This window comes from Trichechus manatus, unplaced genomic scaffold, assembly GCF_000243295.1.
Source record: "Trichechus manatus latirostris isolate Lorelei unplaced genomic scaffold, TriManLat1.0 scaffold00127, whole genome shotgun sequence".
Classification (NCBI taxonomy): Eukaryota; Metazoa; Chordata; class Mammalia; order Sirenia; family Trichechidae; genus Trichechus; species Trichechus manatus.
Genome location: NW_004444063.1, coordinates 6,764,869 through 6,780,691, shown reverse-complemented (window position 1 = coordinate 6,780,691; position 15,823 = coordinate 6,764,869). Strand labels below are relative to the sequence as shown.

Here is a 15,823-nt window from a genome sequence, read left to right as displayed (position 1 = left end):
GCACGTCATTTGGAGCAACAGAGGAAAAAGGAGAGTCAGGAACAGGAGAAGGATATGGAATGTGTGGCTAATTGCCTCCATGAAGAACCGCCTCCTTAGCCATGAGACCAGAAATGGATGGTACTTGGCTACCATTGCTGAACATTTTGATCAATGATTCTATAGAAGAATCCTGATAAAAAGGGGGAAAATGCAGAAAAGAATTTCAAATTATCATGGACTCCAGACTTTTTGGAGCCATGGAGGCTGGATGAATCACTGAAACTACTGCCCCCTGAGATAATCTTTAAACCTTAAACCAAAAACACCCCCTGAAGTCTTCTTAAAACCAAACAATAGTTTCGCTTACCTAGTAAAAAATGTCTGCCTTGAACATTAAGCTCTTTTAAAGAACTATCTAAACCAAAAACCAAACCCGTTGCCATCATGTCAATTTCAATTCACAGTGACCCCACAGGACAGAGAAAAACTGCCCCGTAGGGTTTCCAAGGCAGTAATCTTTAGGGAAGCAGGCTGCCACATCTTTCTCCCACGGAGCAGCTGGTGGGTTCAAACTGCTAATCCTTCGGTTAGAAGCCAAGAACAACTCGAAAGATTAGACAGGAACCTTAGGGGCAGTGAGTTTATGTTAGTAGGGGAAGAACAACTCCAAAAAGGAGTGTAAGAAAAGTTGCACAACCTGAACAATGTAATCAATGTCACTGAATTGTACATGTAGAAATGGCTGAAGTGGTATACATTTTGCTGTGCATACTCTCAACAACAAAATTAACTATCTCTTTAAAAAAAGAAATTTCAAATTGTAACAGTATGACAACCACGAACACATACACTCTCTATGTTCTCTGGGACATGGAGCTATTTTCCTCACTTTCCAGAAAAGGATACTCAAGCTTAGAGGAAACAATGTTGAATGAGGTCTAGAACTCAAGGCCAGGGTTCTTTCTGCTAAAGCATACATTATTCAGGCTCTGCCTAAACAGAGGTGATGCACAGGAAATAGTGAACTTGGTAAAAGTTCCCCAGTCTTAAGAAATACTCCAAATAAGGCTCTTTAAGGCTTTTGGCAGGGATATTTTATTTTTTGGTTAAAGCCACAATTGATAAAAAAGTCATAAAAACAAACATGTAAACAAGGTATCAGAACTTTGAACTTTGGTTCATTGAAACATCTCACAACTAAAACATCTGAGGTACAAAGGCACCTTGCTAGGTGCTAAACAGCCTGACTCTGCTGTAGCCACTCCAATCCTGCCTCTGGGGACCAGAGATGGCACAGGCTGACCAGAGAGGCTGGCTGGGTTGGCACGGACCCAAGTCACCCGGATCCTCCCCAGTCTGCTCTCCCTCTGTGCCAGACAAACATTTACTCCTCCAAAGACCTGCCTGACTGGGGCTGGAACATACAAAGGCATCTGTCATGCTGAACTTGAAGACAACATGGGCTGTGGGGTCGGGAAGGGGAACAGTAGAAAAGGATGTCAGTCAACTTCTGTTGATCCACAAGGCCTCAAGAACTCCTGCCCTCGTTCATGGAACCACTTATTGGAAACTGTGAACAGAAAGAAAGTGTGTTACAATCCTATTGGAGTCAGCCAAAATGATCACCCCTTCGCAGCCCCCATACTGGGCCCTGCAAATCAGACATGAGGAAGGCATAGTCTTGGGCATCTAGTTGCTCATCATCTGGTGAGCAAGACGGATGTGTAAATGGATAAACCAAAAAACAAAAAAAACCATTGCCATCGAGTCGATTCTGACTCATAGCAACCCTATATAATTCAGCAAGTGACACTGGTTTCGTGTGTGCAGATTGCTATGGGAGCAGAGCCAGGGGATATCTATTTAGGGAGGAGGAGACCCCAGGGCTAGGAGACGAAACTACACAAAAGTTAATCTGGGGAGCAGATGACCATATATCAAGATGGTTCCCACATCAACAGGGTCCCAGGAAGTGGGAACGGATAAGACATCGAGGTAGCAGCCGCTCGGGATTGTGCCAAAGATTCCAAGAAGCCTGATATTATTAAATGTCACAGGTGGGAATTGAGAGGCAGGATATGAGGGTGAAAAAGCCTGTCAGGACTGCAGATGGCTTAGAACATCAACATCAGTGGCTGTGGGCTAGCAGATCCCAATCTCTGCGCTGTGGGTACCAGAGTAGCAGAGCCGTCACCTAAACCTCTGCGTCTCAAAGACACATGAACCACTATTTCGTTCCGGAAACACTTTCCTCAGACACTTTCATAACGAATAAAACCAAATATATTTTAATGCATTACTGAATTCATGTTGTTGGTAGGTGCCGTCGAGTTGGTTCCAACTCATAATGACCCTAGGTACAACAGAACAAAACACTGCCCAGTCCTGTGCCATCCTCACAATCGTGGCTATGTTTAAGCCCATCGTTGCAACCACTGTGTCAATCCATCTAATTGAGGGTCTTCCTCTTTTTCGCTGACCCTCTACTTTACCAAGCATTATGTCCGTCTCCAGGAACCCGGTCCCTCCTGTTAACATGTCAAAAGTATGTGAGACAAAAATCTTGTCATTTTTGCATCTAAGGAGTATTCTGGCTGTACTTCTTCCAAGATAGACTTGTTCGTTCTTTTGGCAGTCCATGGTATATTCAATATTCTTTGCCAACACCATAATTCAAAGGCATCTATTCTTCTTCAGTCTTCTAATTCATTGTCCAGCTTTCACATACATATGAGGAGGCTGAAAATACCATGGCTTAGGTCAGGTGCACCTTAGTCCTCAAACTGACATCTTTGCTTTTTAACACTTTAAAGAGTTAATGGGTCTTCCTCCAGTCCTGATGCCATGTTCTTCTTCATGTACTCCAGCTTCTTAGGATTATGTGCCCAGCATACAGATTTAGTAAATCTAGTGAAAGGATACAACCCAGATGCATACCTTTCTTGATTTTAAACCATGCAGAATCCCCTTGTTCTGTCTGAACGACTGCCTCTTGGTCTATGTACAGGTTTCCTCATGAGTACAATTAAGTGTTCCGGAACTCCCATTCTTTGCAATGTTATCCATAATTTGTTATGATCCACACAGTCGAATTCTTTTGCAGAGTCAATAAAACACAGGTATTCTCTGTTTTCAGCCAAGATCCATCTGGAATCAGTAATGATATCCCTGGTTCCAGGTCCTCTTCTGAATTTGGCTTGAGTTTCTGGCAGTTTCCTGCTGATGTACTGCTGCAACCGCTTTTGAATGATCTTCAGCAAAATTTTACTTGTGTGTGATATTAAAGATATTATTGATAATTTCTGCATTCTGTTGGATCACTTTTCTTTAGAATAGGCACAAATATGGATTTCTTCTAGTCAGTTGAGATAGCTGTCTTCCACAATTTCTTGGTATAGGTAAGTACCTCCAGTGCTGCATCTGTTTGTTGAAACATCTCAATTGGTATTCCATCAATTCCTGGAGCCTTGTTTTTCACCAGTGCCGTCAGTGCATTTTCAACGTCTTCCTTCAATACCATCTCTTCTTGATCATATGCTACCACCTGAAATGGTTAAACGTTGATCAATTCTTTTTGGTACAGTGACTTTGTGTCTTCCTTTCATCTTCTTTTGATGCTTCCTGCATCCTTCCATATTTTGCCCATAGAATCTTTCAATATTGCAACTCAAGCCTTGAATTTTCTTCAGTTCTTTCGGCATGAGAAATATAGAGTGTGTTCTTTCCTTTTGGTTTTCTAACTCCAGGTCTTTGCACAATTCGTTGTAACACTTTACTGTTTTCTTGAGCCGCCCTTTGAAATCTTCTATTCAGCTCTTTTACTTCATCATTTCTTCCATTCATTTTAGCTGCTCTATGTTCAGGAGCAAGTTTCAGAGTCTCTTCTGACATCCATTTTGGTCTTTTTTTCCTTTCTTATCTTTTTAATAACTTTTTACTTTCTTTGTGTATGATATCCTTGATATCATCCCACAGCTCTTCTGGTCTTCAGTCATTAGTGCTCAACCTGTCAAATCTATTCTTGAGATGGTCTCTAAATTCAGGTGAGATATACCCAAGGTCATATTTTGGCTCTTGTGGACATGTACTAATTTTCTTCACCTTCAGCTTGAACTTGCATATGAGCAACTGATGGTCTGTACCACAGTTGGCCCCTGGCCTTGTTCTGACTGATGATACTGAGCTTTTCCATTGTCTCTTTCCACAGATGTAGTCGATCTGATTCCTGTGTATTCCATCCAGTGAGGTCCATGTTTATAGTCACCATTTATGTTGCTGGAAAAAAGGTATTTCCAATGAATAGGTCGTTGGTCTTGCAAAATTCTACATGCAATCTCCCATGTTACTTCTGTCTCCAAGGCCATATTTTCCAACTATTGATCCTTCTTGTTTCCAACTTTCGCATTCCAATTACCAATAATTATCAGTGCAGCTTGACTGCATGCTTGATCAATTTCAGACTGCAGAAAATGGTAAAAATCTTCAATTTCTTCATCTTTGGCATTAGTGGTTGGTGCATAAATTTGAATAATAGTCGTATTAACTGGTCTTCTTTGCAGGTGTATGGATACTGTTCAATCACTGACAGCGTTGTACTTCAGGATAGATCTTGAAATGCTCTTCTTGACGATGAATGCAACACCATTCATCATCAGTTTGTCATTCCTGGCATAGTAGACTATATGATTGTCAGATTCAAAACGGCCAATACCAGTGCATTTCAGCTCACTGATGCCTAGGATATCAATCTTTATGCATTCCATTTCATTTTTGACCACTTCCAATTTTCCTAGATTCATACTTTATACATTCCACATTCCAGTTATTAATGAATCCTTGCAGCTGTTTCTTCTCATTTTAAGATGTCATATTAGCAAATGAAGGTCCTGAAAGCTTTACTCCATCCACATCAGTAGGGTCAACTCTACTTTGAGGAGGCAGCTCTTCCCCAGTTGTATTTTGAGTGTCTTCCAACCCGAGGGGCTCATCTTCTGGCACTATTATCAGACAATGTCCTACTGCTATTCATAAGGTTTTCACTGGCCAACTTTTTTTTTTTTTTTTTTCCCAGAACTAGACTACCAGGTCCTTCTTCCTTGTTTTAGTCTGGAAGCTCCACTGAAACCTGTCCACCACAGGTGACCCTGCTGGTATCTGAAATACTGGTAGCATAGCTTCCAGCATCACAGCAACACACAAGCCACCACAGTACAACAAACTGACAGATGAATGGCGGACTGAAGTCATAGAGCTTTTAAAATACAAATTAACATCTGATTTTTGAAAGTAATACGTGTGCTTAGTTTACAAAATCAAATTGTTCTGCAAGGTTTATAAGGCAAACAGCAATCTCCTAACCTACTCCTCCCAAACTCTAGTCCCCACTCCCAGAAGACGTTCAACTTCTTTCATTGTTTCTTCTGATATTTATCCTCATTTGTCTAAATAAAGTGCTTATATTGCTATTTCATAACTTTCAATTTTAGATCTTGTGTATTGATGGTCTACCATGGAAGACAGAGATTTCTTATTCTTTTCTACCACCCTTAAAACACATATTTCCTGCCTCCCATCTTCCCAATATAGTTAAAGCACAAGATTCAGTTAAATTAATATTCAGAGTTTACACTATTATGGTCAAATAAATGTTGCTCACACTTCAACCACCTAATAGATTATAGATTTCCCTTCTTATACAACTTTTTCTTCTCCCTAAAGTTAGCAGTTGCCTCATTTTTTTAAAATTTTCTTGATTTTCTATGTACCCATCACCATTTATCCCCCAAACTCTCTAACAGGGCTATAAAACTCATCTCTTGCCATCTCTTCCAGACTCATCCTGGTTCGAGCCTCTCCATGGCTCACCACAGCTGCTTCCAGGATAAAGCTCAAGCTTCAGCCTTTAAGCTTTGGTCCCAGCCTTGAACTTTATCCTCAGCGCCTTTGCCACAGGCCTCCCCTTATTCAAGTGACAAAGGCAGCTAGCTTCCACCTCATGATGCTGGTTTTTAGCCTGTGCCTCTTTCCTTGTAGGCCCTCTGGCCTGGGATACCCTTCCCCCTTTTCTGGTTTCACTTCTCACTCACTGCTCCCTCAGACCCTTGTCAGAGTGCACTCTTCTGGAAAGCCACCCTGGACCCATGGTGCTTACATGGCTGTTCTTCCTCAGGGCTCCCTCAGTTCTCTGGGCATCTCTAAGTGTTCTTAACCAGCTGTCTAGCCCAAAACCGGCTGAGTGGACAGCTACAGGGCTGGATGGGGCCATCAATTCGCAGAGTAAACTTCAAAAACGAACAGTCTTGGCTTTGCGTGAATTGGTCTCCCAGCTTAGAGTCTAAGGCCAACTACTAAAGCCCAGGCTGACAGCACCAAGGCCAGCACCACCCAGTAAGCCACTTACCCCACTTGCAGCCCACAAGCACGGGGCAGGCAGCGTGTCTCGTTCGGTAGTCACCTTCCCCGCTCCGCAGGAGGTTGTACCAGAACACGGCTGTGCCCTGGGAAAGAAAAGCCTGTCAGAACACATCCTCAGAGACTGGGCTTGAAGGGGACGAGATGGGAAGGAGTCCCTAGAAGGTACCACTGAGAGCAACAAAGGGATTTATCTCCTTAAGACACATTCTCTGAACTCCAAGAAAGATGTCGTGTGTAATGAGCACGGGATTTGGCCTTTTTTGTTCAGTCAGTCTTCCGAAACACACACAACACATCCACTGCCCAGGTCCACATGGGCTCTGGAACTTGACCCCAGAGCACCACAGAGCCCCCTCCCTGAGGAGAACCACCCTCACCTCCCCATATACAGGGGAACAGGGCTCTGGTACTCCAGTGGCAGAGGATTTTCCCAGACAGCACCTACCCTTCACGGTGGGGTGGACATTTGCAAACCCACCTGCCCCTGAAGGGACATCCCTTTCTGTCCCTTCTCTGCAGTTGGAAGCTGAGGCCACAAGGTCAGAGTCCAGGTGGGAAGAGGCTTAGGCCCATCACAGTGACAATAAACAGGTCAAGGACCAGAGAATGGGCATGGTCTGAGCCCTGCTTCAACCTCTGACCCATGAGAACCAAAACTTACCTTCTTAGGCCAAATTGCAGCACCCAGATCAGGGAAGACAGTGGCACCACCAGCTTCTACATCACTCATCTGGGAATATAAGACATAGAGCTTGGCCGTTCTGCCCAAGGTTTTCAGACTAACTGAGCCACAAATGACACGAAAAAGTGTACAGATCACCCTCCTCTGTGTCAAACAGTGTTCGAAGTGCTGCTCGATGGCCAGCCCTTATGCCACAAAAGGTTCTCCCCACACCCTGCCCCTCTTCAAACCCTGCTTAATCTGTGCAGCTCACGGGCACCCAAAAGCCCGCGTAGGAGACCCATATCCTAGCTGTCCTTGATGGGAATAAGCTGAGTCTATACTCAGAAAATGCCTGTCCCAGTCCTTGCCCCTTGAGTCACCATCCAGCCTGGCCTCGCCTAAGCCACTGTGCCCAGTGAACTGCCCTGACCAAGGGCCCCCTGCTGCTTCCCACACCAACCGTGGCCCTCACTGTGGGCTGTTTCCTCGGCTCTAGTAACTTGCTGCTCTACACCTCACCTTCCCAGCACAGCTGCCTTCCCAAGGGCCACCTGGGCAGGCAGGTAGGGCACTGTGTCTCCAGAAGACCTGCTTTCTCCCAGTGACGCCTCAAACGAAAAAGAACCCAAGTTCCATGTGCCCAGAGAGCATCCTCAACTCATGCCCAAAGCCCCACTTTGTTCTCATCTGGCTCTTACTTTTTTTGCATATAATGTAATAGAATTTGGAGCTAAAAAATATTTCCACAGGACACATACCAGACAGACTGAAGGGCACTAGACAGGCATATGCTAAATGAATATGATGAAACACCACCCCCATCCTCCCCAAATGGCTTCCTATGGCCCTGGGGATTAAACCTAGACTCTTTTCTGGAACCCCAAGGCTCTGTCAGTCTCACCAGTCTCTCCCGCCAACCACTCTTGGCTCATGTGCTGCTTCTGAGCCACACCAGCCTTTCTCTAGTTTTTCAACATCCCAACATCCTTCACTCTTCCAGGCCTCCACACATTCTCTCCTCTGCCAAAAACCATGTTCCACCAGCTTCCACTTAACCTTCAAGTCTCAACGGACAAAGGCCTTCTCTGAACTCCAACATTGGGCTCCAAAAGCTCCCTGTGCTACTTCTTCATAGCACTTATCAATATGGTAACTAAGTAATTATATCTAGGGAGCCCTGGTGGTGCAGTAGCTAAGAGCGTGGCGGCTAAGCAAAAGGTCAGCAGTTCGAATCCACCAGGCACTCCTTGGAAACCCTATGGGGCAGTTCTACTCTGTCCTATAGGGTTGCCATGAGTCGGAATTGACTCGACAGCAACGGGTATGGTATTGGCATGTTTAAAGTTAAGTCTCCTGTATTAGACCTTAAGCTCCACAAGAGAGGCCACAAATGTGTTCCCCAACATGTTCATAGCACATCCCCAGCACTTAACAACAACACAATAAAAGCTTAAATGAAAGACCAAAGGAGGAAATGGACACGGGCTTCTTTTTCCAAGTTGCTTGACAGCCTCTATGCCTGTTTAGAGGTGGCTCTCTCTGAAGACAGGGGAGGAAATTATTCCTCATGTGAAAGGCAAACCCAAGGCCCTGTGGATGGAGCAGAGACAGCAAGTGGGAGGCAAACCACAGAGCCTCTGGGGAAACAAAGGCAGCTTCCATCAAGAGCACCTCACCGCTACATCCTCACTCTGCTGCCAAGCAGGGAGCCCTCTAAGGCACCCATCCCTTAAGTCCAGACTAGCACTGGACCCATCAAAAAGGAGCCAGGGAGAAGCTTGCTGGAGTTGTAGGGGGAAGGGAGCACACCGATAGGAACAGAGGCCAACTGTCTCTACTCCAGCCAAGAAGGATGCTAAGGGCCAGAAGGGCCAGCCCAGCCCATTAACCAGCAGCTGGGGGTATCAGCCCAGGAGTGGACAGAACATAACAGGGCACTCTGGACCCAGGGTCCCCTCAGGGACCGTACCCTGCACACGTCATACTCACGTAGTTTAAGAATGTGGCCACACGATTCCCCGTCCCTAAACGCTTGAAAGCATCTTGCTCATGGCTCTATAAAGTGAGAGTGGACAGGTGGGCCTGGACCTGATACTTACATAGTTAAGAAACGTCGCTAACCTATTCCCCTCTGTTTTGAGGCCGCTGTCAAAAGGTCGCTGCAACAGACAACAACTTTAACTAAAGTGTGCAACTGACTTCACCCACCACCCACAGGACAAAGGCCAAAACGGTCAGGGGAAAGTAATAAGCGTGTTTCATGAATCAGCCTGGAACACAGGCCAAAGCTGCAAAGGAAAGCCAGCCAGGTGGGGAGAGGGGAGGCAGGAACACTTTTTGCAAAGACCTAATGAGGCCTTTTGCTTCAGAGTCTGCGCAAAGAGTGACACAGAGCTGGGGCTGGGGAAACGCTCCCCGCATCTGCAGGGGAAACAGCCACTGGGCTCCTCAGACCCCAAGGTTCCAGATTTTGGCTTCACCAGTAATAAGGGGTCTCCCCTGGTGAGGCAGGGGGCCTGATCTGGAGGCAGAAGTATTCCTAGGTGCTCCAGCTGGAGCAGGGACTTCTAAAAGAACTCATGATTTGAGCCTTACCCTAGAGAAGTCAAAGTGTGGCTCATACTGTCCTCCCATTCCATAATTAGCAACCTGGTGGGAAATAACAGCAATTAGACCTTGTCAGCAATAGGAACAGCCCTGAAGCAGCCCATCTCCCTAGGGATACCATTTCCTCAGGCCTGCAAACAATCAGAACCCCCCAAAACTGTCAAAGGTGGAAGATAGCCATGCCCTGCCAGCACGGGGCAGAGCAAACGTTGTAAACATGTCTACAGCTGTGCCCTAGAGCAAGGCTGCAGCACGAATGTGGATTCCCAAACAGAACAAGACAGGTGACCTACAGAGGCCACTGTGGAGAAGCTCCCAGCCCTGCAGGAACACTCAGGCAGCAGCAGAAGGAGCCTTTTGTGAGGCAGGCCCTGGCTTGGGCCATTTGTTCGGGAAATAATGAGAACATGACTCAGAGGAAAGTCAACAACTAACTGAAGATTGGTGTGGTTTTTTTTTAACATTAGTTTGGGAGCTGTTCAGTGCCTGGCACTGTTCCTGCCACTTCAGCCACTGTGCCCCAGGAGCTGTTCCTGGCTAGGCTGGGTAGAGCAAATCTACCCTACCCCTCCCACAGTGGTCCACTGCATGGAGTGCTTCTGTATCCAAGGATGGCAGAGGGACATGGGTGGCCAAGCGCACTCCCAGCCTGAGGCCAGACCTGGAGTGAGACTTGGACCACCTCAGCTTCACGAAATACCAGGTGTCATTAATTGGACTGGGAATTTTAAATGCCTTTGTAAATAGCTCACCAGCACAATATAAGTCCTAAATCACAATAGTTATTTTAGCTTTAGTAGACAGAATGAGAGACAAAGTTCTAAGATGAAGTGCAGAATCTGATAAGGAAGCTGATGGATCAAGTGGCACCATCTGGCAACAGCTGGCTACTGTGTCTTACTGAAATGCTAAAAATCTTTGTGGCTCAGCCATTAATCCTCAGAAAGTTGGTATTTTTTGTGTATTCTTTTCGGAGATGCCAGCAGTCAGGTGAGAGATGTTGCAAAACTGGCAATAATGGATATTACAGACACATGGGAGAGAAAGCAAGGGTGAACTTTACGAGAGGAAATCCTCCTACTGGAGCACAAACAATATTTGCCAAGTGTGGTGAAATACAAAATTGGGGCAGTATGACTTTCAGTGTCTACAAAAGTAAAAAAACTCTGATATGCAAAAGTCAGCAGATGAAACATGCTGTCATCTGCTGCTTCAGACTCCAAGATTCCCGCCCTAAATACCTGGAAATCCTGTCAACAGTGCAAGGACATCGGGTTCAGCAAGCAGCCTTACGGCTGGAAGTGCATCTGAGAAGGGAGCGCCAGAGCCAACTGGCAAAATGATTTCATAAAAGCTTTTTACAAATGTTATCTTTTCCTTGGATCCATTCTAGTCGAGAACTTGAGGAAAATTTTAAACACAACCATGATTAGCATGCCAATGCACTCAGGAAAATTCAATCCCTGCTTGTTGCTGGAACTGCAGAGTATGACTGTGTTTTTCCAAAACTTACACTTGTTGGCTGCAGTGCTTAAACGTTCAGAGCTCAGGCAGTGAAACAAGCCTGCATTGCTAATGCTGGCTCATTTTTCAACAGTTTTGGGAATCACACTTGATCATGGTGATAATGCCACTGTCCCAACACTATTTAATACTGTCCCCAATAGTGCAAAATAACGGGAACTTGTGGATTTGTAGCAATCAGATTTATCACCAGGGTATAATCAAGTCCTCAGACTCACACCTTTAATAACAAGCAATTTTAACACATCCCAGTGAGAAAGCATTCATTTGACTCTTTAGCCTTGTTATTACAACAGTCAACAGCCAGTCACTTGGAAGGTACGGGCATTTACGATGCTGATGCTGATGCTGAGGCCAGACAGAAGACAAGACAGATGCTTAAAAATCATTTTCCTGGTGAGGCTGAGACATTACTGAGCCAGAATCTTCAATCTTAGAGAATTCTGTCTAGAAAATTCTAGACAGGTCCTCAACTAATTCACAAGGAAGTCTGAATTGCCCTTCTTCTTCCAACTGGTCTATAGCAAACACATCAACTATAGCTGGAAGAGTGTCAACAGGTAGAAGAAGAACCAGAAGCCTGTGGCGTTCCCAAAGGGGCTTGGTGTGAAGGCTGTTGCTGGCATCTAGGCATTTATGACACTGTAAGCAGTCACGTGGAGTAAGCACTTAGAGACAGGTGCTGAAATCCAAGTTCCTGTTCTCCAGATCACATAAGGTCAAAGCTTTTAACACTGCTGACTGGCACAGGAAATACCAAGACAGATCTATAGGAAGAATGCAAACAGAAATGTTGCCTCAGCCACCTGGATCTCAGCTGTGGTCTGGATCTCCCCTAGGAGCCCTAACTCTTTAAGAGCCCCTCCGCTGACATTCAAACCCAGTCAATTCAGCTACACCATGACGAGAGGCAGACCCAATAAAGCCAGGGCTGCAGCAGAGAAGCTAGTCCGACACGAAACTGTCTTCTGCAGGTGAGTGTGAGGCAGGGGTGCAGCCAGGACAGCAACAGGGGCACAAGTCCTTGGTCCAGGGTGTGGGATCAGCCAATCAAGCAGACTCATCCTGTCAAGGTTATGAGAGTCCTGAACACCAGCTCTGACTTGGAAGAAGCAGTCGCATATGTCTTAAAAAATATCTGCTCCAAGAAGATACGAATCACAGTAATGTCAACAGGGATACATACATCTCTAGTGCATGGAGCACTCCTACTGCTCTTGAAATGGTAGTTTTCTCACACATGTGAAGACATGGCAGAAGGCCTCCATCAGTGTGCTTGTCTGCAGAACTTATTTAAACATTACAGAATGCTAAATTGAGTGGAACTGAAAAGATTATGTAAAACTTTCAAAAGACTATCTGCAAAGTAATCAGCATGTTTTGAAAGCTCTGGTCAACTTTACACAAATTCATAAAGATGATCTTCAAAATTGATTTTGTGGTTGCTGATGCAGCTACTGAAAAAAGAATGAGTGCCAATTTGCCTGGCTACATCCAGGCAAAAGTTTAGAAAATCCAATGATCTTCATTCAGCATTTGAATGACATCTATGGTTGGTCAGGCCCAAATGCCAAGCCTAAAGGTGAAGGCTGCTTTCCTTAACTACACAGAAACTCTGGCCAAACAGAAGGATCCAGGGAACTCTAGAGAGATGCCAGTGAAATTTGCCTGGCAGTGTCTCAGGTCATTGGTTTTACAACAGAACTCAGAAGTTCAACTCTTCAGAAGGGAGCAAAGCCAGTGATAATTTGAACTCAATACCCTAGAGCATACATTGTGTGCTTTACCCAAAACTTTTCAGCATGGTGCTGCCATGTTTCCTCATAATCACAATAAAGGCAGGAAGCCAAGGTTCCACAGGGAGTACCTGAGCACAGCACTCCACCTTCACCAGCCAACTGGTCCAGGCCTTTCCCTTCTCCTACTATCACAGAACACTGTCACCAAGCACATTTGACTGTGACTCAGAACCACAACCTCTGAAAATATTTATAGCTCTCTTAGAGACGTCCCTGGAACAATACAGGATTTCAGCTTCAGCAGTCAAGAAGACATGAATGAGCCTGCCATGCCCATGACTAGCATGGCACACAGGAGATGCTCCATCAATATTTGTTGAAACCAACTGCTGAATGCCAACAGGCATGCTTAATTCTGGCTTCTCAATGTGACATCACTCCATATTCATAGCATTGTGCAGTCATACAGTTTATTAGTGGTTTTCCTCCCTGGGGAGCTTTGGAGGACATGCAACTCACCCAGGGAGTGAAAAGGGGGTTCCTGGTCCCCAGTCTCCACACATACTGGCTATACCCTCCCTCAGCTACACTGATGATGCCAATGTGGCTCCCTGGCAGACCACCCTGACAGAAATACTCCCTTCCTAAACCTCCAGCATACAAGGGACCAGCTATACCTGCAACAACTCTGCAGTCTTTACTGTTAGCCCTGTGATGTGCTGCATGCGACGATTCACTTGGGCCACAACAGGGTCATCGTCCTCCTCTAGCCAGGAGCTGGTCCAAAAGAAAAGGGCAGAGAAAGGAAGGTGTGGAGGGCAGGCTTAGGTCCTGTACTCGCTGACCACAGTCAGGGCCAGCACTAACAGACAGCACCGGATGACTGCTGCACGAGGGTGAAGAATGGCCAGCAGGCAGGATAGGCCCAGCCACCCTCCCAGAGTAGAGACTGGGAGGCCTTGGGGTTGGAGCTTGAGTCAGCTATCACCAGCCTCAACCACCACCATCACCATCTTTGCTTACCTTTTGGAAACTCTATAGCTGGCAACAGTGAGGACGCCTGTCTTGGGATCTCTAACAGTGGCTCGTGCAAGCTGGAAGGCAGGAAGAGAAAGCAGATTTATTTTTCTTATTACCCTGGAGAACACCAGGACCAGATCTGCCAACCAGACCAGTGCGGGAAGAAGCTTTGCATGCAGTGGTTCTAGCCAGGGCCCCATGATCCTGCAAGTCAGGCCAGGGCAGGGGTCTGAGGCCTCCATAGTCCTGCTCTGCTGTTAGACCCTGGCCACCACCCGGCTTGGTCACTGCCCACCCTTGCTCCTACCCAGGTCCATGCTGCCTGCAGAATTATGCCTATGGAGCCTACACTGCCCATCCACCCATCTGAATGGACAATCTCCTTTCTTACCAGGCTCACACACCATCCCTGCCTGAGCTTAGCTCCCACCACATTCAGACTGAGCCTCAACCATGCATGTTCTCTTGACTTGGTTGAGTCCCATCATCCTTCTGAACCTCAGTGGCCTTCTCTGCCAAGAAGCCTACCCAGATCCTCTCAAACATTCTGCTGTTGCACCACCTCACACGGGGCTCCTGACAACTCCCCCGCCCCACCTCCCCTTGAGGCCATCAGGCTCTGCTTTATAAAGTTAGGCTGGATACTGTTCTCCCCTCTAAACACTAGAGGGTCCTAAGGTATCTCTCAAGAACCACAGGGGAAGACCCACATTCCCAAGCAGAAAGAGAAGGTAGGTTAATTGACGGCATGGGTGCAGTTAATAGCTGTACCTAATTTCCTTATTCATCAGCCAACCCCAAGTTCACTGTTAACTCCCATTGCTGCAAGTAGTAAAGACAGAAGACACAGTTTTCACTCCCTTAGAAGCCTCACAAAGTCAGATGATGGAATCAAAAAAGGACTCTGTAAGTTGACATAAGTGAAATGCTGCCTGGAAGTCAGCCGCCCTCACCCACATACCCTCACCTACCTCATCTCCCTCTAGTTTCCACAGACAGGCTTAGTGATACTCCCCAGAGGGGCCTGCTGCCCTGAGCCAGCTGGGCCAAGGCTTCAACTATGGACTGTGCTAAAGACCTCATGTGGGAGGGGCCACAGATCCAGTTACCCACTCCATCAGTATTTCTCCTTAATTTCAATAAACATTTGATGAGTGTTTACTACGTGCCTGGCACTATGCCGGGTGACCAACCAGCCATGGCCCCTGCCCTCATACATTTAGTCAAGTGGGGAAGGCAGAAAACTAGCCAGGTAATTGTAGCACAGCATGATCAGAGCACAGATAGAGGTAAGCTTAAAGTCCTGTGGGATTGCAGCATAGAGAGTCAAGAATGGCTTCCTAACATGAAACACACAAGGAAAGTATTAGCCCAAGAGCCAGAAAGGGCCACATAAACCAGAGACTTCATCAGCCTGAGACCAGAACTAGATGGTGCCCGGCTACCACCAATGACCGCCCTGACAGGGAACACAACAGTGAGTCCCTGACGGAGCAGGAGAAAGGTGGGGTGCAGAACTCAAATTCTAGTAAGAAGACCAGACTTAATGATCTGAATGAGACTGGAGGAACCCTGGAAAGCAGGGCCCCTGGATTCTCTATCAGCCCAGAACTGAAACAGTTTCTAAGGCCAACTTTTCAGACAGGGATGGGACTGGATTGTGGGACATAAAGTGATACTCATGAGAGTCTGCGTCTTAGCTCAAGTAGATGCAAGAGACTAAACAGGCAGCTTCTGTCTGGAGGTGAGATGGGAAGGCAAAGAGGGTTAGGAGCTTGTTGAATGGACATGGGGAATCAGGGGTGGAAAGGAGGAGTGTGCTGTCACAGTACAGGGAGAGCAATTAGGGTCACATAACAATGTATGTATAAAT

The 15,823-nt window shown here is 46.2% G+C and overlaps 1 protein-coding gene across 1 annotated transcript in view; it reads right to left on the bottom strand.

Moving 5' to 3' along the window:
- Positions 1 to 1,063: 1,063 nt before the first annotated feature.
- Positions 1,064 to 15,823, bottom strand: part of P4HA2 (prolyl 4-hydroxylase subunit alpha 2) — a 26,017-nt gene continuing 11,257 nt past the window's right edge. The window contains exons 8-15 of the mRNA XM_023739007.1: positions 13,954 to 14,024; positions 13,608 to 13,707; positions 9,656 to 9,709; positions 9,160 to 9,219; positions 9,050 to 9,115; positions 7,058 to 7,126; positions 6,383 to 6,479; positions 1,064 to 1,552 (exon numbers count right to left, since the gene is read on the bottom strand). Coding sequence (XP_023594775.1) covers positions 1,482 to 1,552; positions 6,383 to 6,479; positions 7,058 to 7,126; positions 9,050 to 9,115; positions 9,160 to 9,219; positions 9,656 to 9,709; positions 13,608 to 13,707; positions 13,954 to 14,024 — 588 coding nt within the window. The 3' untranslated portion in view covers positions 1,064 to 1,481. The remainder of the gene's footprint in view (positions 1,553 to 6,382; positions 6,480 to 7,057; positions 7,127 to 9,049; positions 9,116 to 9,159; positions 9,220 to 9,655; positions 9,710 to 13,607; positions 13,708 to 13,953; positions 14,025 to 15,823) is intronic.